The sequence below is a fragment of the Hemibagrus wyckioides genome, linkage group LG26, assembly GCF_019097595.1.
Source record: "Hemibagrus wyckioides isolate EC202008001 linkage group LG26, SWU_Hwy_1.0, whole genome shotgun sequence".
NCBI lineage: Eukaryota > Metazoa > Chordata > Actinopteri > Siluriformes > Bagridae > Hemibagrus > Hemibagrus wyckioides.
In genome coordinates, this window is record NC_080735.1 from 8,609,845 (window position 1) to 8,631,758 (window position 21,914).

At 40.5% G+C, this 21,914-nt stretch overlaps 1 protein-coding gene across 4 annotated transcripts; it reads right to left on the minus strand.

Annotated features, from left to right (window-relative positions):
* Positions 1-637: 637 nt before the first annotated feature.
* LOC131347237 (interferon-induced GTP-binding protein Mx-like) lies at positions 638-16,766 on the minus strand. 4 transcript variants are annotated; one of them, XR_009203720.1, is made up of 15 exons: positions 16,734-16,766; positions 16,590-16,645; positions 16,308-16,504; positions 15,920-16,060; positions 15,470-15,624; positions 15,242-15,380; positions 9,597-9,795; positions 9,427-9,505; positions 7,773-7,895; positions 7,558-7,690; positions 3,625-3,783; positions 3,175-3,251; positions 2,811-3,038; positions 2,379-2,652; positions 1,489-1,624 (listed from the first exon to the last, which is right to left on the minus strand). XR_009203720.1 is itself a non-coding variant. In XM_058381211.1 (14 exons), the coding sequence occupies exons 2-14, from the start codon at positions 16,640-16,642 to the stop codon at positions 1,400-1,402; spliced, it is 1,908 nt and encodes a 635-aa protein (XP_058237194.1). In that variant the 5' UTR covers positions 16,643-16,645; positions 16,734-16,766; the 3' UTR covers positions 639-1,399. The 4 variants fall into 4 exon arrangements, 3 of the variants coding, with proteins under 3 accessions (XP_058237195.1, XP_058237194.1, XP_058237196.1); XM_058381211.1 differs by lacking the exon at positions 2,379-2,652 and having other exon boundaries at positions 639-1,624; XM_058381213.1 differs by having other exon boundaries at positions 1,482-2,652.
* Positions 16,767-21,914: the final 5,148 nt, after the last annotated feature.

Sequence of the window (21,914 nt, forward strand, 5' to 3'; positions counted from 1 at the left end):
GTGGATGGTAACTCATCTATTGCTGTTGAACTAAACACAGAACATTACAGGTTTATTTGGACAATTTATGTGCTATGAATTAAAAAAAAGGAAGAAATATTGCATATATTGCTTCCATATCTCTTTAATTTACAAATGTATGCCTTAGATGAACCAATGGAGCTTATTAAATCAGATAACAGTGATCATAAAATAAAATATTATTTTTGTGTTCACAGATACTGTGATTGCTCGTTTTCAAGGGACAACTCCATCCCAAGTCAGGGCTCTGCTTAGGCAGAAGTGTAACAATGAGAGCTATGCTAAAAACATCAGGACAGTGGTGTGGTTAAAGGTGATGATGAAAATTAATTAACCTTTGTATAATAGACTGAAGAGACCTACCAAAGGGGTAGTTCATTTAAAGTTCATGCAGTTCTTTGTTATTTGTAATGTTAGTAGTTCTGTCTGAGGTTAAAATGTACAATTCATGCTGCAAGTTCACTTTTTTTGAGTTTTTGAACGGATTTATTCGTGTAAGTTTGTTATACTTTTATACTACTAATTTTACAATATTTAATTCTAAGCTTTTGTTTCTGTTTTACTGCGTTATTTATTTATTATTATTTATTTTTTGACATAAAAGTTCATAGTCCTTAATGTTACTTTTGCAATAAAAGTGTTGGATTCATACTTAACTACCAAAATTTGTTTTATTGTCAGTGTAAGCATTGTGGTTTTTGTTTGCAGTGCATTGAATTGAAAACCATATTTCACATACAATAGAAGTTAAAATAAAGATGTAGTGGGTCTAAAAAAAAAATATCACTCAAACTTAAAGTTGAACTAATTGCATTTAATATAAATTTAACCTGTGATGTTTTTGAAATCAGCTACAAATATTATGCATTTAGGTGGTCTAACATTACATTCAATTCACACCCAAGTGTACTGTTACCCAACATTAAAGTATATTTTAGTTATTGTTAATTGCTTGTCGGTACATTAAACAGTGCACTTTAAATATATTTTAAAGACATAAGAAGCAATTATGAAATAAATATGTACTAATGTCCCAATTAAGTGGTTTAAAAAAAACTCAAAAGTTCAACTAATTGCATTTAATATAGATTTGAACTGTGATTCATTTGAATTGAATTACAAATAAAATGCACTTAAGAGGTGAAAACATTACATTTAATTCACAGTTATGTGTGTTCTTTTAAAGTATATTATTTGCACAATAAGTACACTTTAGAAAGGTATACAAAAGTGCACTTACTGTTCATAAGGGAAACCTATAGAGTTTTTTAGTACTTTATCACATCACATTTAGGCATTGGTAATTAGCGGATAGGTTGAATCAGGTGGTAAACTTCTAAAAAGATGTAAAACCCTGATCTGCAGTGACCTTGTAGCTTCAGAGAAAGTTGCTGAGTTTCTCTTGAGCAAGAGTAAGACGGTCCACACGGGTCTGCATGTCAATGCGGCGTCTGCCGATATCCGAGTCTTCACGCAAAGCCTCGGCCACGTTGGCACTGTCCATTAAACCCAACATCTCGCTGCACAGCAGCTGAGCAGATTCCTTCAGCATGAAGTATCTGATCAGCATGGGCACCTGATCAGCCAAGCGCTGTGCTACGATCTGTCAAGACAGGGATAAATCTGTAATTTAAACAATTTCCAGGTTTTAATGTAAATGTTTAATGCATGTGCATTTTTCTGTATATTTTACATTTAGTAGCTCCAGTACAGTAGATCAATTTCGCCCCCAAATTATGTACAGCATTAAATTAAATAATTATTCAAACCTTTTATTAATACAATAAGTATTTGTAAAAAGTTTTCTTAAAATAATTGAAAATAATACTGGAATGTATTAAACATATTTGATTTGCATATAACACATTCTCTACTGTTTAAATAATAATAATTGTTACAACCCCGAGGTAGGCCTAGGGGAGACTCAGGGTCAGCCACCGATGGTTTATCAAGCTGATAGTGGGTGAAAAGAGTCCAACCGGGTCTAAACAATGACAGTGTAAACTGGCAGAATAAAAAAAAAACAAGGTTTCGCGACACAACCCGTGGTGCTTAATTAGTTTACTGTACAACAGAAAAAACGTATTTACAATATTTACAAATTTCACAAACAAGCCAAACACGTGGCTGGACAACGGCGGTGCTTAAGAAAAGAAAACCAAGTAAAACAAAATGATACTTCCCTAACGCTGCTTTATTTTTAATACATCCTGGACTACAAACAAAAGTGAAACCTGCCTATACTGCGCTTCCCTTACAAACTTAAATACAGGGGGTGGCACCCGCCCCTTTCCTAAAGTGTCTAGACAGTGTGACGTCCTACGTGTTGCACGGTGTATGAGGGCGCTCTTTCTTACCTGTCCGAGCCCCGTCAGCACAACACTACACAAACACACACAGCTGTACATATACCTCAATACACCAAGTATTTAGACAGACAAACAAACCACGCGATTGCACACATAAGCAGAAATAAAACGCGCCCGATGCGGTGTCAGTGTCTCGCTTTTATAGCCTGACTCTTCTTCCGGTTAATCTTCCGGGGCGGCGTTCGCGCTACTCGGCTCCTCCCGTCAGCGGCAGGTATATGGCAAGCGGCCAATTGCATCACGTTCCTCCCAATCGGTTACGCTGTAAACAAAGCCATCATAATAACCGAAATACGTGCCGTGGCACGTAACAATAATAATACTAATAATACTAATAATAGTAATTATTATTATTATTATTATTTTGAATGAAGCCAAACTAAAACGTACTTAATTAACCAACTGACTACTAAAATCTACCTCGTAATAAGCCTGCAGCATTTCAGGGTGTTTGTTTCTGCAGTCAAACCCAGCAAAGTTGTCTTTCAAAGCTTTCTGTCCATCAGTGGCGTGAATATCATTCAAGTAGATCAAGGTTTTGAAGAAGATGCCATCTTGAGTGTAGACCAGTTGCTCCATCTCAAACTGCTCCATGATCCTCTCCTCCACCTTGGCTTCCTGCTTTGACTGAATGTTGTCTATCTTGTTCTGGGATGTTGATGTAATTATACAATGACTGGATTTAACTATTTCCTACTTTTCCTACTTTTAGGACACAAATGCTTTAAAACTTAAAAATAACTTGAAAATATTTACCATTGCTTAAAAACTTGAAAATATTTACCATTGCAACAGACTGGAGGTAAGGGTAGTTGGGAAAGCAGGTTTTGGACACATCTGAAAACTGTTTCTGAATGGTGTCTGAAACACACAAGTTCATACATTATATACAGGCACGGAATTACTACATACATGAATGCTTTGGTTTCTTGTGGGGTTTAAAATCCCATCATTTTTTCCTGTTCACATCAACAGAGACAAAAAAGAGAGGCTTGTGGTATAATATCTGATACTCTGCTTTGTATCTTTGTGTTTAACCATCTCAATGATATAACTCTAATATGAAAATATGACTGTTCTTGGAAGTGAGCTGCCAGTTAATTTTCTTGGTTGTGGTATGTTTCATGTACATTTAAGATATTGATAAATAAACTGATTTAACTTGTTAATGGTCTACTAAACTTATTGAAAGTTGATGAATGGATGTTGTGAAGGTTAACTGGTGGAAGCCTACCTCTGATGACCCTGAGTGTGTCAATGGCTGGTCCTTGTAGCTGGATCACAAACTTCTGTACCTCCATCTCAAGCATCTTGTATTCACAAAAGCCAGGCAACTCTCGTCCTCTGTACTTCAGGTCATATTCAGCCACCGCTTCCTGGATCGTTTTGTACACTGTATTCGGTATATAATTTGAACACCAAAACATCTTTCCCATCAGTTCCCATAAATAGGCATAATTATAATTAGAATTTCTACAAGGCTAATTTTATCTGCTCTGCACTAATTACTAGCTGAAATTTGGGGTGTCCAATCTTATCAGAAAGGGCCAGTGTGGGTGCAGGTTTTCATTACAACCAAACAGAAGCCACACCAGTCTATTCTGGTTATTCATCCCCAGGTCAGGATTTTACTACTGCAACTCTCTGCTGGCAGGTCTACCTCTGAATGCAATTAATCGTCTGCAAATGATCCAAATGTCAACTCGTGCATTTTTTCCCATTGGCATGCACTGAATGGTTCGCGACATCGCGGCACGCACTTCCGGGTTCGTGACAGCACGGGGCTCATTTCCAGGCTAGTGGTCATCACGGACGGAGCACCTACAGGTTCACCACCCTTTGTGCACCCTGGTGCTATATAAACACACTGCTTGCCTTCCTCACCAGATGATCTTTCCTGCTTGCTGATGAGTTATCCCACCCTTTGTCTCTGCCAGTCTTTTTCTGTTTTTACCTTTCAGATTTTGGACTGTTTTCTCACTTAGTGTTTTGGATTACCCTTTTGAGATTTGTAGCCCAGGACTCTTCCTTTGCAAGGACCATTGGCTGCTCTTGTTTCACCTTTGCTGCACTCTTGTCTCTGTTTATCCTCACTATATTAAAAACTCTTTACCTAGCTCCTATCACGTCTCGCACTTGGGTCCTAAATCCGTTCTTCCTGACAGTATCATCTGGCCAGCCATGGACCCATCAGCCATGTCAAACATGCAGAAACTCCTTCTTAACCTGTCGCAGACCTCACAAGCACTCGAATGCTGGCTCCAGGACCTGACCACCGCTACCCAAGAGCTGATCCATCTCTCACTCATCATCATCATCCACCCAGCAGCCCAAGCACCTTCAATGCCTGCGACACCTATGCCTTCACCAGCCCCACCTCAAGAATCACATCTGCCTCATCCAGAGTATTTCAGTGGGGAACCTGGACTCTTTCAGCTGTTCCTAATGCAGTGTGCAGTGGTGTTTGAGCTACAGCCTTCTTCTTACCTGTCTGAGCGCTCCAAGGAAGCCTATGTCATCTCTGCTTTCTGGCATGGCCAGGCTGTGGGAAGCCGCTGAGTGGGAGCCCCAGAGATCTGTGCAAGGTTTTCAACACCACCGTACCCCAGCGAGATGCCATGCGAATGTTGTTCGACATGAGCCGGGGCAGCCACTCAGTCGCAGAGTTCACAGTAGAGTTCCGTACAGCTGCAATTGAGAGTGAGTGGAATACCATGGCCCTATGCAACACATTCTCCATCCTCCCAGCCCATGGAGATCGGCCGTTGTGACCTGCCCCCTGCTGAGAAGAAGAGATGCCGACCTAATGGACTCATGCTGTGGAGAGGCCTCCTGCCTGGTACCATACCCCCACAAGGCCGCCTTTACCACTTGATGGCACCCGAAATGGAAGCCATGAACACATACATCTGCGTGTCCCTCACTGCTGGTATCCTCCCCAGCTGGAGCTGGGTTCTTCTTTGTCATGAAGAGGACAAGACTACCACTTTGTCTGCATCAGAGAAGGAGATGAGTGGAAGACTGCTTTCAACTCCTCCACAGGACACTATGAATTCCTGGTTATGCCGTTTAGACTCACCAACGAGCCAGCGGCATTCCAGGCACTTGTCAATGTTTTTGTGTACCTGGATGACATATTCATCTTTTCATCTAAATGCATCATGTCCGTCATGTCTGTTCTGTGCTCCAGTGCTTTCTCCAGAACTGTCTGTATGTGAAGGCCGAGAAGTTTGGGTTCCATATCTCCAGAACCACCTTCCTGGGGTTCATACTCTTGGCCAGTAGCATACAGATGGACCCTGAGCGGAAAAAGGTGAGAGACTTGCCATGGCCAGAGACCCGTAAGCAGCTCCAACAATTCCTGGGTTAAGCCAACTTCTACCGGAAGTTCATCTGAAGCTACAGCACTGTCGCTGCACCCCTACACCGGCTAACGTCCACCTTGTGAACATTCATCTGGGCCCCTGAATCCGAGCAGGTCTTTACCAAACTCAAGAAACTGTTCACCTCTGCCCCCATCCTGACCCTGCCGGATCCCACTGATCAGATTGTGGAAGTGGATGCTTTCGACCTGGGCATGGGAGCCGTCCTGTCTCAGAGAAGCCCCAAGGACAACAAGCTTCACCCCTGCGCTTTCTACTCATGATGCCTCAGCCCCTCCGAGCAGAACTATGCCATCAGCGAGTGTGAACTTAGCCTAATAACCTCAGCACCTCCTTACTAGGTTGGCCAGAGGGACTGACTGTCAATTAGAGACCTGACCCTGAAGGTCAGCTGCAGGAAGCTTGCACCATGTTTCGTTGGTCCATTCCACATTTCCAAGGTGCTCAACCCTGTGGCTGTATGGCTCAAGCTACCCAGGGTCTTGCGCATTCGTCATACTTTCCACGTCTCCAGACTTAAGCCTGTCCAAGCATTGTTCTTTCGTTGTGGCACGCACTGCTGGGTTTGCAACATTGCGGCGCTCATTTCTGGTGTGACGGTCATCATGGATGGAGCATTTCTGGGTTCACCACTCTTTAATAAACATGCTGTCGGCCTTTCTCGCCAGATGTTCTCTCTTGCTTTGCTATTGAGACATCTTGGCCTTTGTCTCTGCTGGTCTTTTTCTGTTGTTGCCTTTCAGCTGGATTTTGGACTGCTTTCTCACTCTGTGTTTTGGATTACTCTATTCGGACTCTTCCTTTGCAAGAACCTTTGACTGCTCACCTTTGTTTCTCTCTCCTGGTAATTGTTGGCTTGGATTTCACTGTGTTTTATGACATTTTGTTGATGTATTGATTTTGTCCTGGAGTACATTGGGTGAATGTTTTTGGGCTGCACTCCTGTCTCTTTACCAAGCTCATGTCATGTCTCGCACTTGGGTCCTAAATCCACGTTTCCTGACACCAAAATGCAGCTGAGTGACTTGTTTTCAACCTACCTGTTTTTACACACCACCCCGCTGCTGCACTCCCTCCACTGGCTTCCGGTAGCTGCATGCATCAGATTTAAATCACTGATGCTTGCCTACAAAGCCAAAAATGGACGAGCTTCCTCTTACCTCAGAGCTATTATCACTCGCACTGCACCACACTCCCTCCGATCTACTAGCACTGTTCAACTGGTCTCCCTATCTCTTATGGTACAGTGTAGGTATACATCAAGACTCTTTTCTGTTCTGGCACTGAGGTGATGGAATGAACTTTCCATCTAGATCAGCTGAGTCACTGGCCATCTTTAAACTATGAGTGATGACCTTCCTCTTCCTGAAAAACTTATTTTCCCTGTTTGTTTAATGCATTTATAAAAAATAGCTATAATTCTTAAAAACAGTATTTAGGCTACAGTAAGTCTGTGAGCTAGTGAACCAGTCTTGATGTATTCATTGATAGAGACTTTAAAGCACTTTTCTACCTCGCTCTGGATAAGGGCGTCTGCCAAATCCTATAAATGTAAAGGTATTGAAAGTTAAGATCAACTGATTAAACAGGTGGAATCAGGTGTCACTCCTGCTTGATTGGTATGAAACCTGCACCCACACTGGCCCTTTGTGGATAAGATTTGACACCCCTATTCTATCCAATTGTTCTCTGCATGGAGTGTGATTCTAAAGAAAATCTATTTTGGCTATTGACAATTACTAAAATGATTTGGCATGGATACTGCATATGGACTGTATACTCACATGATCCCTTTGTGCTGTCAAGATGGTCTTTCCACTTTTCGAATTCAGACCGAAGAATTACAAACAAGTTATCATCATTGACCATATCCCCAGATGCCAAGCATTTGATCTTATCATTAAATGTCGTCAAGGTCTGAAAGAAAAGGTGAACATGAATATGATTTTTGCAGGTTAGTAAAGGGCTCTGGATTAAAATAAAATAGAATATTACAAACATTAATAAAAAAGAGCTTCCTCTTCTGTGGATCCAGTGGTGGGCCAGATTCACACTGACTCAGTTCTTTTCTTAAGCTCCACAGTTGCTTCTTGATATCTTCTGAGATCAGTGGTAAGGATTTCTGAAAATGAAATAAAAACAAACAAACAAAAGAACAACAATAAAAACAGCAAAATTAGATCATAAACCCTACAATTATTGAACAAAATATTTTGTCACACAACCACTGACAAATATGTCCACTGAAGTTTTCTTGCTTCAAAGTCTACATTTTCCACTAAATTCTTTTTAAGCTCAGACCACAGAGTCATGCAGTGTCATGTGTTCATGTGTATCTAACTGAATGTTGTTGCTGAAAAGCAAAATAAAAGAAAAGGTAAAATAAATTTGTCCACAAGCCTGAATAGCACCATCATCACGTCTACCTGTTGACGTGAGTTTGGTTCCCCGGTTTGCTTCTTCCAACAGAAGTTGAATCTGAGGTCAGTCAGATGGATGGAGGTGGTGCATATCAAAAATATAATCTTAATCTCCTAAAACCATGGAGAAGTACGGTTCCTGGTGAAGGTGGTTCCTGAAAGAGAGGAACTGGGACCAGGTGTAAGTCCAAAAAGTGCAGCCCAATTGACCCTGGTTGCCTGTGAAGACCACCTGTCACTATTAAGAGAGCATAGGTTGCCAGGATGCAGTGAGAATTTTCGTGGCATGTTTTAACCTCTACATGGGACATGAGTCTTGAGTCAAGGTTGTGTCCCATACCAGTTACCTGCACATAAAAATCGTGGTCGAGAGGAACCCAGGTGTGCAATTAGGCATTTGTAAGTATCTGGCCTTCTGCTTGGGCCATGGGCAGATGTGCTCCCAAATTTAAAAGACTGCAGTGGGCCTACCCAAGACAAAAAAAGGGCGTGATGCAGTTCATGGGGATGGCTGGCTATTATAGAAGCAACTGCTGACTGAACTTACTAAAAAGGGGATGTCAGATCTGGTCTATAGATAGGGTTAGGGTAGATAGAGATGTTCACTTGAGCTTTCTGCCATGTAAAAATGGTTTTGTGTGGGGGTTCTGCAGGACAAAGGGCTGGGGGCCATTTTGTCCCAGGTGGTGGAGGGGGAGGAGGGCCCCATATGATCAAGAAAGAGTACCTTATGATCAAGTGGGTTGTCCTCACCCTCCAGTACTACCTGCTGGAGTGCTGTTTTACCCCCTGTTCCAGTCAAGGCCTTCTCCAGTGGCTACACCATGTAAAGGATGCCAACATTTAAATTTGAGGTGGTCTACAGACTGTGGGCACAGATGGTGATGGCAGATCACCTCTTCTGCCTAAAAGGGCAGTCGTGTGGTGGTATGTGGCAGCACGGACATGGTCCAACACCAGCTGTGGACAGATAGAAGGTGCTCCAAACCAGCAGTGATGATTCTCAGCTATGTGTTTCTGTGTGCATAATTCAGACCCAGTGATAGAGAAGAGAGAGAGACAGAGAAAGGGAGTGCTGAGCAGCAGAGAGCCATGTGTATGAAAAGTGAAAGTAAAGAAAAAGGTAAATAAAAAATCCATTTGAGTTTCCTTATTCCTTATTCATCCATTTTTTTTCTTTTACAAAAATAAAAATAAATAATAGTATAAAAGGTAAATAGAGTGGAAACATACTTTGATTTGATCGACCAGGTCTTGAGTCAGTTTGGTGGCAAGGCACTGAATACTTGCTTTCTCCTCATACAAAAGGCAGCTGGCAATAAGACAATTATTGACCAATAAGACAAATTACCAGTTATCACTACTGGGTCATAGATCAGAAATAACAAATGTGTATTTCATACCTGAAATATTCATGACGTCTGAAGAATTCCCTCTCTACTCGAGTGGCCTCAGTCAGAGAGATCTTATCATCAATTTGCTTTTGGCCACGGCACTTAACAATGATATAGCCTTTACTTAAGGGAATGACCTGATTTCGGACTATATCCAAGATGTTCTTTTCTGTTCCCTTGTCTATAAGGTCTGGCTTTGTAAGAATAGCTGTAAGAATACAAAAAGTATAATAATAATAATAATAAAAGTGGGCACAGTGGGTACATGCATTAAAAGGGGAAATACCAAAAGGACAAGAGTGACAATTTGGATGTGATGAAAGTGATCACAGCAATGTCCACTGATGGCAAAAAGACAAATGCCTCTCCCTCTAAACTATATAAGGACAAAAGGGACAGTTTGGGTGTAATGAAACAGATCATAGTAATGTCCAGTGATGTCAAAAGGGACAGTGACTCTCCCTCTAAACCATATTACTATATTAGATCATATATATATATCTCACAAAAAGTTAAGGATATTTGGCTTTTTGGGTGAAATTTATGGAAAATGTAAAAAGTTCACAGTACAGTGATATTATATCATGAAAGTAGGGCATTTAAGTAGAAGCATGCAGTGGTGATTTCAAACAATTTATTGAAACAAAAGCCAACAACAGTGGTGGGTATATATATACACACACACATTGCCTTGCAAAAGTATTCACCCCCCTTGCCATTTTTCATGTTTTGTTACATTATAACCTGTAATTTAAATATTTTTTTAATCTGACTTTTAAGTGATGGATCTGCACAAGATAGTTGGTGAAGTGAAATGAGAAATATATATATTAAAAAGAATTTTTAAAATGAAAAATCTGAAAATTGGCATGTGCATATGTATGTCCTTTGCTATGAAGCCCCTCAAAAGTTCTAGAGCAACCAATTACCTTCAGAAGTCACATAATTAGTGAAATGAAGTTCACCTGTGTGCAATCTAAGTGTCACATGATCTGTCAGTATAAACACACCTTTTCTGAAAGTCCCCAGAGGCTGCAACGCCACTAAGCAAGAGGCATCACACCATGAAGACCAAGGAGCTCTCCAAACAAGTCAGGGACAAAGTAGTTGAGCACCATCAAATCCATCATCTTCAAATGGAAAGAACATGGTACCACAACAAACCTGCCAAGAGAGGGCTGCCCACCAAAACTCACAGACCGGGCAAAGAGGGCATTAATCAGAGAGGTAGCACAGAGACCAAAGGTAAACCTGAAGGAGCTGCAGAGTTCCACAGCAGAGACTGGTGTATCTGTGCATGGGATCACAATAAACCTTACACTCCATAGAGCTGGGCTTTATGGAAGATTGGTCAGAAAAAAGCCATTACTTAGTGTTAAAAATAAGAAGGCACGTTTTGAGTTTGCCAAAAGACATGTGGGCTACTCCCTAAATGTATGGAGAAAGGTGCTCTGGTCAAATGAAACTGAAATTGAACTTTTCAGCCACCAAGGAAAACGCTATGTCTTCACCCCAAGAACACCATCCCCACAGTGAAACATGGTGGTGGGAGCATCATGCTGTGTTATTGTTTATCAGCAGCAGGGACTGGGAAACTGATCCGAGTCAAGGGAAAGATGGATGGTGCTAAATACAGGGATATTCTTGAGCAAAACCTGTTTCAGTCTGCCTGTGATTTGAGACTGGGACGGAGGTTCACCTTCCAGCAGGACAATGACCCGAGGCATTCTGCTAAAGCAACACTCGAGTGGTTTAAGGGGAAGCATTGAAATGTGTTGGAATGGCCTAGTCAAAGCCCAGACCTGAGGTCAGACCCGAAGATTGCTGTTCACAAGCAGAAACCATCCAACATGAAGGAGCTGGAGCAGTTTTGCCTTGAGGAACGGGCCTGGGAATGGAAAATCCCAGTGGCAAGATGTGGCAAGCTCATAGAGACTTATCCAAAGCGACTTGCAGCTGCAATTGCCACAAAAGGTGGCTCTACAAAGTACTGACTTTAGGGGGGTAAATAGTTATGCATGCTGAAGTTTTCTGTTATTTTGTCCTATTTGTTGTTTGCTTCACAATAAAAATAAAAATCACATCTTCAAAGATGTAGGCATGTTCTTTAAATGAAATGGTGCAAACCTTCAAACAATCCATTTTATTTCCAGATTGTGAGGCAACAAAACTGTGTATATATATATATATATATATATATGAGAGAGAGAGAGTCACCCAGAAAAATGTATAAATGTATACAAATTTCAGGAAAATTTGTATATAAATATTTTATTACTAAAGTTATTGCTATACGTTATAGATTGATATATATGATGATATTATGATAATATTATTAATATTATACTAATATAATTTACATCATACTGTTTTTCTTTTCCTGAAGTGTATATACATTTTTTGGTTGACTCTGTATATATAAATTGTGAACATGAAGCCATATTTAAGAAAAATAAAAATAGCTGCGTGAGCATCACAAAATCATGAAACTAAGCAAACTTGTAACATGATTACATAGTAACATGATTCAAGATATCAAAAATTCCTTCATGGTTTGACATCAGCCATATCTTGACATTATCCTGACTGATTTTGACCCAAATCAGGTGAAAGTAAGGGAAAATATTAGAGATTTCTAAAAGTGACACACTTCCTGCTGCCAGTTGGTGGCGCTATGACTGACACTCACAGTAGTCATGTCCCTGTGATCAGCTTTCTTCTCTTAACATAAACTGGAGGTTTGATGTACATGACACAATATACACCGAAGTTATTAGCCACTTCCTGTTTCTTTTTATTCGTCATAAGTTTAAGGGCTCCTCACAGCTGAACCGTTTGAGATCAAAAATCCCTTAGCAATTTTAGATCCTCAATGTCTTCAGATCATATTGGACCCTGTTTGGTCAAAATCATACAAATCCCCTAGGAGGAGTATATCAAATTCCATTGGGTGCGTTTTTCAAACATCCCAAAATAACTGACTTCCTGTCAAGCAGATCCCATGACAGGTGGATGAACATCATTTAGCTCTATGAGAACTAAATGTATACCAGCTCTCATGCATATACCTCCAAGTGAATATGAGCTGTGCAGCTATATTTCTGAAAAAAATTCCAGGGGACGCTGTGACAGCCCTGTGCCACGCCCTTTCTCATACCCATTTACACTCTCTATGGGAAATATTTTGGAACATTAGGCCTTTCCACTCGTAAGATATCAGAAAATTAATTTTCTTCTATTATGTTCTCATGTAAATTGTCACCATAGTAACACGATTCAAGGTATCAAAAATTCCTTCACAGTTTCACATCAGCCATGTCTTGTCATTATTCTGACTGATTTTGAACCAAATCAGATGAAAGTAAGGGACAAAAAGTTTGAGATTTCAAAAAGTGACACACTTCCTGCTGCCAGTTGGTGGCGCTATGACCGAGACTCTCAGTTGTCATATCAGTGTGATCAGCTTTCAATGCTTAACATAATCCTAAGGTTTCATGTAGATCACTTAATGTACACAGAAGTTATTAGCCACTTCCTGTTTCGTTTTATTCGCCATAAGTTTAAGGGCTTCTCACGGCTGAACCGTTTGAGATATCAAAATTCCCTTCACAATTTTGCATTAGCAATGTCTTGAGATAATTTTAGCCTGGGTTTGGTGGCGGTTGTATCAATTCCCTAGGAGGAGTATTTCAAATTCCATTGGGTGTGTTTTGCAAACAACTCAAAATAACTCACTTCCTGTGGATTAGACTTAATGACATGCAGTGTGAAAGTTGTTCAGTTCAATGAGATCTAAGTGTGTACCAAGTTGTACATGGATACGTGCAAGTGTGTATCAGCTATGCAGCAAGATTATCCAGGGGGCGCTGTAATGGGTGTGTGCCACGCCCAGGGCCGAGCCACAGTGACGTCGTAATGGCCGCAGATTCCAACCTGTCTGCTGATTTTCAAGAGTTTTTGAGCATGTTAAGGGGTCCAAAATACCCCGAAAGGTTGAAAAAAATAAATAAATAAATATAGCTGCAAGCAGCAATGACGGGCCCTCGCACTATGGGCCATCACTACACGGTGCCATCGCCGCCCAGGCGCACCAGACACAGTGAGCACAGTGGGTACATGCATTAACAGGGGAAATACCAAAAGGACAAGAGTGACAATTTGGGTCTAATGAAAGTGATCACAGCAATGTCCACTGATGGCAACAAGAACACTAACTCTCCGTCTTAACTATATAAGGGCAAAAGTGACAGTTTGGGTGTAATGAAACAGATCATAGCAATGTCCAGTGATGTGAAAAGGGACAATGACTCTCCCTCTAAACTATATTTCTGTATCATTTTATATACAGAGAGAGAGAGTCACCCAGGAAAAAATGTCTACTTTTTCTTTTCTTGAAGTCTATATATACATTTTTTGGTTGACTCTGTATATATGAATTGTGAACATGAAGCCATATTTAAAAAAATAAAAATGAAGTGGAAAGATCCTCTAGTGGACATAGTCTAGTACTGCAGGAGTCAGGCCAAAACCATGTCCAGTCAATGCACTGATAAATGTAAAAATTTGTTGTGAGCCGTTTGAGCGTCACAAAATCATGAAACCTAGCAGAATTACTCACAACCAGTTGTTCTTTCTATGTACATTTTTTTGGAACATTAGAGCTTTCCACTGTTAAGATATAAGAACATTAATTTTTTTCTATTATGTCCTCACAATAGCAACATCATTCAAAATATCACAAATTCCATCACAGTTTCACATCAGCCATGTCCTGACATTATTCTGACTGATTTTGACCCAAATCAGGTGAAAGTAAGGGAAAACATTAGAGATTTCAAAAAGTGACACACTTCCTGCTGCCAGTTGGTGGCGCTATGACCGAGACTCTCAGTTGTCATATCAGTGTGATCAGCTTTCAATGCTTAACATAATCCTAAGGTTTCATGTAGATCACTTAATGTACACAGAAGTTATTAGCCACTTCCTGTTTCGTTTTATTCGCCATAAGTTTAAGGGCTTCTCACGGCTGAACCGTTTGAGATATCAAAATTCCCTTCGCAATTTTGCATTATCAATGTCTTGAGATAATTTTAGCCTGGGTTTGGTGGCGGTTGTATCAATTCCCTAGGAGGAGTATTTCAAATTCCATTGGGTGTGTTTTGCAAACAACTCAAAATAACTCACTTCCTGTGGATTAGACTTAATGAAAGTTGTTCAGTTCAATGAGATCTAGGTGTGTCCCAAGTTGTACATGGATACGTGCAAGTGTGTATCAGCTATGCAGCAAGATTTTCCAGGGGGCGCTGTAATGGGTGTGTGCCACGCCCAGGGCCGAGCCACGGTGACGTCCTAATGGCCGCAGATTCCAACCTGTCTGCTGATTTTCAAGAGTTTTTGAGCATGTTAAGGGGTCCAAAATACCCCGAAAGGTTGAAAAAAAAAAAAAAAATAAAATAAATATAAAATTCTAACAAAAACAATAGGGCTTCCGCACCTACGGTGCAAGGCCTCTGGCCTTGCTCCTTTGGTGCTCGGGCCCTAAAAATAATAATCCTTAGAAGAACAAGAGGTCTCTTCACACTGCTAGTGCTTGGGCCCTAATAATAATCATAATATGTTACTGTTTCTGTTAATGAACTTTGTTGATACTTTACCCAGAGTCCTTTTTCCTTCAGGATCCACTTCCTCTGCCATTTTCAGAGCTTCTGTTGTTGCTATGTCAACATTACATGGTACTACGACCAAATTTATAGTTTGATCCTTCTCTATGTATTTCCCAATGAGATTCTTAATCTAGACAAAAATAAGACAAGCAATGTTACAATTCAACTAAAGGCCTTAACCTGATAAGCAAAAAGAGTCAAATTACAGTTTACACTGACTTGTTGTCCAATGTCTTCAGGTTGACCTTTTACAGGAACTCTGGCAATCCCAGGGAGATCGATCAGTGTGAGGTCACATACATCAGGAGCCATGATCTCCAGAGTGATGAGTTCATCACAAATTCCAACTCCTTCTCCAGCCAGCTCATTCTGGGCTGTTACAGAGATGGAGTAAGCATTATAAAAAAAAATTAACATATCTTCTTCAAGTGTTACAAGGCAAGAATGTTAAATACTTAAATAGAAGATTATACAGAATTATATACATAGTAAATTTAGGGTAAAAACTTTTTGGATAATTTATTTTTTTTAATCTAATGACAGAAACCTGAAATTCTAAAGCAGAAACTGAAAGCAAGAACCTGACAGCAAGGTTACTATTTCAGAACCATAAGAAAGGAATTTTATGTATTTGTCTATCTATTCTATTTTTTCACAAATGTTACTAACCTTTCTTAACATAACCCTCAACCAGTGATGGGTCATTAAACTTTTCTGTGAACTGTCCTTTGTAAGATATTACAGCTTGCCATTGAACACCACATTTTATCTTCCTCAGCCTTAGCTCCAGTGGACATCTTGTCACAATACCTAAAGTTGAAAAAGCACATTAAACATCTGCTTTTTCCTGCATCTATTAATATCAAACAGAGAAACATCACTTACAGTCTGTGTGTGTATGTGTGTGTGTGTGTGTGTGTGTGTGTAAATAGAAGTGAGATTTTTGAATTTGAATTGAATTGCTAGAAATTTTTATAGTCAAATTCTAACATAAAAGTGGTAATATATGCAATGTGTTATATTTATTTCTCTGTAAGAGAAATAAGAAATCACTCACCACTCCCTCTGGGCAGTGCCACCCCAGATAGTGCTTCTAACACAGAACTTTTTCCAGAACTCTGATCTCCAATTACAGCTATAGTTGGCAAAGCCAAATCTTTGTCAATACCAATCAGCCTCAAAGAGTCAATCAGATCGATATAAGGACGAACTCTCTCCTCTAAATGGCTGTGGAAAACCCCTTCCATTGGCTTACTGTGAAGAAGTAAAAGGCATTAAGTTTCACATTTGACAGTCACACAAGCTGATGACTGTTTGATCCCATTAAATTTATACTGACCTGTTCTGACCATCATAAGTGAAATTTTCATAACTACTTTGTTCACTCCCCATCGTCTAGGAAACAAATTCCAAAAGTTTTTTTTTTACAAGAAGAATTATTTCATTTACTCTCACATCATAGAAATGAAGGCATTTCACTTACCTAGCTGAGTACAGCAACTTGATTTCACAAGGGATGTGAATAAACTGAAAGTGATACTTGTGACTCTATTTATACACACACACACACACACACACACACTATAGGCCATACCTCTACCACGGATGTGGATGAAGAACTGTGTGACATAGTGAATGTATGTAAGTCAAAGAACCATACCACAATGTCTTGTTTAATATCACTTTATTTATTGATTTATTTTCATTTTTTCAGTCACATGGAAGGTGCACATTCCAGTGTGACTTATGTTTATTATTTTGGTGTTTTTGGATTGTAAAGAAGAAAGGGTAAATGAAGAGATGATTTGTTTGATAATGATGATTTTCTTTGCCTTACCTTTCCCTCTAGGGCTTCCTAGTAGGAGGGGCCGGCCCACAAACAGGAAGCTATATATATATATTCCATCCACAGGAGGGGTGGGGTGACTTAGTGTTGTCATTGGGCTGTTCGAATTTGTGGGGAGGGACTACACGGGGTTTTTTTTTAATATAGTGTCGTTATTGGGCTATTTGAATTTAAGGGGAGGGGAGTCTTTTGTGTGAGTTCTCTCCTCATTTTGTTTGTCTGTATTTTGTTTTTCCCTTTGTTATTTGTTGTTTGGAATTTACATTGGAGGACTCCTGTTCCATTGTTTGGTGCATGACCTGAAAAGATAATTAAAATAACCTCTAGAGGCTTCTGTTTTGTGTTTGTTTTGCTGCCTACTTTGCCACAGTCAAGAAGACCTTACAACAAACTGTAAAAAAAAAAAATTGTACAAGAAATGAAAAACCTAATGTAAAACAACTAAATGTGTGGGTTTTCCCATGTTCCCTGTTCTGACTTTCCATGTTTTTATTAGGCTTCCTTATTTGTCACTTAAATCCCATAGTTTCCAGATTTTGTAACACTACAAAATAGAAAAAAGTAATTTTACAAGGCATAATGTGTGTTTGGATAAGATCTGACATTTAATCCAACAGCCTTCAGAGTCTCTACAGCTGGTAAAGCTGCATCCTACAGCGTATGCAGAGTAGTGAAGGAGGCGAAGTGGCATTATGGACAGAAACTAGAGTCACAATTTCAACAGAGTGGCTCTAGGAGTCTGTGTCAGGGACTAAGGACTATGATGGACTACAAAACACCATCTTTCAGATCAGTGAATGCGGACTCTTCTCTGGCAGAGGAGCTAAACACCTTTTATGCTCGCTTCGAGGCTACAGCTCATAGCGCTAATGGCGTTAGCAGTGCTAACAGTGCTATAGGCAGCACACACGAGGAGCAGGCCGGAGAGGACAATGCGTTCATCATCTCGGAGCACGACGTGAGAAAGGCATTCAGGAGAGTGAATACCAGGAAGGCAGCAGGACCAGATGGCATCACGGGTCGGGTCCTTGTCGGAACTCAGAGCCCCCTCCGAGTGGACATATCACAGGGTGGAATTTTTGTTTGTATCTATTTCTCTTAGCTTTCCCAATGACCTCCACGAGCTATAAAACTTAGCCAAAATAAAAGAGATCTCAGTCAACAGATGAGAAGAAGCAGGTTTCTTTATTCAGCCATGCAGTCAACAACATGCATATCTGAAGAGAGCAGCTGGTCTCAAAAACCCCGAAAAAGTCCCCTCTACTTATACCCCAGGCACCCCGGGGCGCCTCCTTTTCTCTAATTTAAATATTTCCAGCAATTTCCCATTATATTCAGTGTATGGCTACTTTAGTCCCTCCTTAGTTTACATACGTTTCCCAGTTCCCATTATTTTCGCATTTGTCCCGATACCACCCCTAAATTGATACCATCCTCCCCTTGATGACGTCAATTTTCCTCCTCTCCAGTTCCCCTTATTTTTAGGCTAAGTCAAAATTTTTAGTTATAATAACTTCCTTATTGTCTTCTTTTGACCGTCACCTCTTAAAGGTGCTTCCTCGGCTCATCCTGACCTCGCGCGTTGCCCTCCACAACAATGTGTAAGTACCTTGCTCTCTTCCTCTATGTCATGATGACTTTTCCCTCTACCTACTTGATCTAAGTTTTATTTACTATTTTTAAAATAAGCTGTGCCATTAAGCTGCCTCATATCCTTTTCTCTTTTCATCACTGTTGATTGCTAGTATTCCAATGCTATTGTCTCCTCTACCCGCCTATCACTGTCATGTCACAGTGACCTGGCCTACTTCCCACACTGTGTTCCTTTTGCCTTAGTACACGCTCTCTTTTGCTGATTACATAGTCACGCAATATGCACTTCACTCATCTACACTCATCTCTCCCCACTTCCCATTTTTCCTTCCAGCTCAGTCAGCCCGCCGCGCTATCTTCTGGAGAGGTCCCAGGGGTGCTCTGCGACGCTATTGCCAGTATCAGCTGTCCTGTCTGGCCATCGAACTTACTGGTTTCCTGGAACACCTATCTGAATCCTCTATTCCTGAGTTTCCTTACCTCGCTCACCATATCGTGAGGGATACTGTCTGTCTTGATCAGAGCACCCAATTTCACCCCACAACCTGTCATCAGTCTACTCAGACCTTCTACTGGCATTGGACACGCACCACCTCTCAAGGCGTGCAGACTGAGGATTTCCCTGTTGAGATCTCCTCTAATGGTTCTTCCTCTGACTCTTCTTCATCCCCTAATTCCCCTGACATTCCCCAACTTTCTCCTGAATTTGTGCCTATGCCTTACAGTGTTCATGATATTCCTCAGTCTTCCCCTGACTATTCGCCCCCAACTTCTCCCACTGATTACTCTCCAACTTCTCCTCAGGATCCCGAGATTCCATCTTCTACAACTGACCCTCCGGTCCCACTGATCCCATTGGATAGGCTGGCTGACTGAGTTGTAACTCCTAATGTTCCAATAAATCTCTCCTCTTTTTCTGTTTCTTCAGTCCCAGTGTGGTTATTACGCTAGCATGCTGCCATTAATAATTCTGCATGATTATTATAAAGACTATGAGGCTATATCTGATTATTATAACTATTATTAATCAAAGTTAACTACTTAATCAATGGCTAAATAATTCTTGACCTCAGTGGTGATGAAGTGCTTCGAAAGACTCAGAGACTTCATCACTTCTTCCCTACCTGACACCTTGGACCCGCTACAGTTCGCGTACCGTCCTAACCGATCTACTGAGGACGCCATTGCAAACCTCCATCATGCAGCCCTGAGCCATCTGGACAGCAGGAAGGGGAATTATGTCAAAATGCTGTTTGTCGACTACAGTTCAGTGTTTAACACCATAATTCCCTCCATACTCACCACTAAGTTGGAGATCCTGGGCCTTAGCCCATCCCTGTGTCGATGGATCTCCAACAACCTGCGAGACAGACCTCAGGCAGTATGGGTGGACAACCATGTCTCACCCTCACTCACCCTCAGCACTGGAGCCCCCCAGGGTTGTGTTCTGAGCCCCCTGCTGTACTCACTGTACACCTTTGACTGTGTGGCCACTTCCAGCTCTATGACGTAAGGTTGCTGTCAAAAAAGACGTGCATGTACCAGTAAACATTCGTACATATTGGCCTTAGGGTGTGCCTAAATGAATAAAATGTACACAAAAATGTGGTTTTGTAAACTCTCGTATGAGTCAAATCATACATAAAATATGTAGTGCGTGTTTTTATGTGAGAATACTATTCCAAAAAACTAAAAAAATAACTAAAATAATAATAATAATACGAAGCGCAATTTTACACTTGGGGATTCTCCTTTATGAATACGAATTGACAACCATGACTTTACTGTCAAAAATACGTCATGGGCTCGCAGGCATTATGTATCGAGCAGAAGATACATCGATTTCACAAACTGCGCATGCATTCGTTCTGTGTTTGACTTGGAGGCAGCAAGATGGCAGATGAGGAGAGTGCAACAGAGACGGGACGAAATCAGGTAAATAGCTTATGTATCCCACATTGTGTTGTAATATAATTTTCTTACTATATTGGTTTCGGAAACCGATGCAAAGTACATTGTTATATTGGCAAGAAAAACCTAGATAATGTATTTTGGCTCAAACTGTTGGTGAGTTTTAGTGCCGCTAAACTACCGTTGCCACAGCAACAGGCTTAAAAAAAGTTCAGATTGTAGTTATCATGGTGACGATGTACCTGTCTACACTTTGAACGGCAATGTTGCTTTTAAAATCGCGTGTATTTCTTTTCTTTTCTAATCTGGATTCAAAATATCTCGAGCAACCATGGACGCGTTCAAGACAGTCACCAATTAACATGGACATATGTTGACCTGAAGACAGATGTTATGGGTCAACTCGTTGCCAGGTTAACTGGGGACTGTCGATAGACTGCGTCAGTGTTCGATCATGGTGATGACATCAGTTTTTAATAAATATAAAGTATGTTTTTAAATACATAATTAAACCATCCTGCTCTTCTGGATAAACTGTTTGCTTTTAATGCAAAGTGACAAGTGGTCTGAGTCTTTACCTTTCTTTGAAACATATGAAAGATTACAGTTACTGCTCATGTTGACATTTCAGCTAGTTGTAATACATCTGAGTAAAGCTGTGGGGCTGTTTTTGAAAGTTTAATGAAAACAAATATATAGATATTCATTAGAAAAGCTAATTTACATTTTCACAAAAGCACATATTTACAAGTGTATAAAAAAGTACTTTATAAATAAATTAATTTACTGACCTGATATTTACAGGAATCACTGCAGACAGAATTACTAAGACGTCTTGCAGCAAGAATAAGTGAGGTATTGGCTCAACCAAAGTTGGATTTGGACTACTTCCAGTATGTGGTAAATCAGGAGGTGTTTATTATGACATCTGCATCCAGCATTCTTCATATACCCTCAGTTGTTGTGGAATGTATTTTAAGCCTGCAAGGGAAAATTCACACAGCCCTTTGTCAAGGTTGACACTGCGCTCTTGTTATAGAAGTGGGGAGTGGACGAGGGCGTCCAAAATTAAAGGTCTCTGAAGATCTGCTGGCCAACCTAATTGACATGCCTTTACCAGTGTCTTGTATTGCACACCTGCTGGGAGTTGAATCTACCATCTTTAGGCATATGCGTGAACTTGGCTTGTCAACAAGATCTTCATACAGCAACTTATCTGACACCGAACTTGACAATGCTGTGTTGTCAATAAAAATCAGGCTACCGAATGCAGGGTAAAGAATGATGAAAGGTTGCTTGCAAGCAGATGGACAC

Bases quoted from the DNA above. Each gene is read 5' to 3' on its own strand.
- LOC131347237 (XM_058381211.1), bottom strand. From the start codon at position 16,642: ATGGGGAGTGAACAAAGTAGTTATGAAAATTTCACTTATGATGGTCAG. The intron at 9,506-9,596 runs GTATGAAATACA...TCTTATTGCCAG, and splicing joins AGACGTCATGAATATTTCAG to CTGCCTTTTGTATGAGGAGA. The intron at 7,896-9,426 runs GTATGTTTCCAC...TTTCATTTTCAG, and splicing joins ACCTGGTCGATCAAATCAAA to AAATCCTTACCACTGATCTC.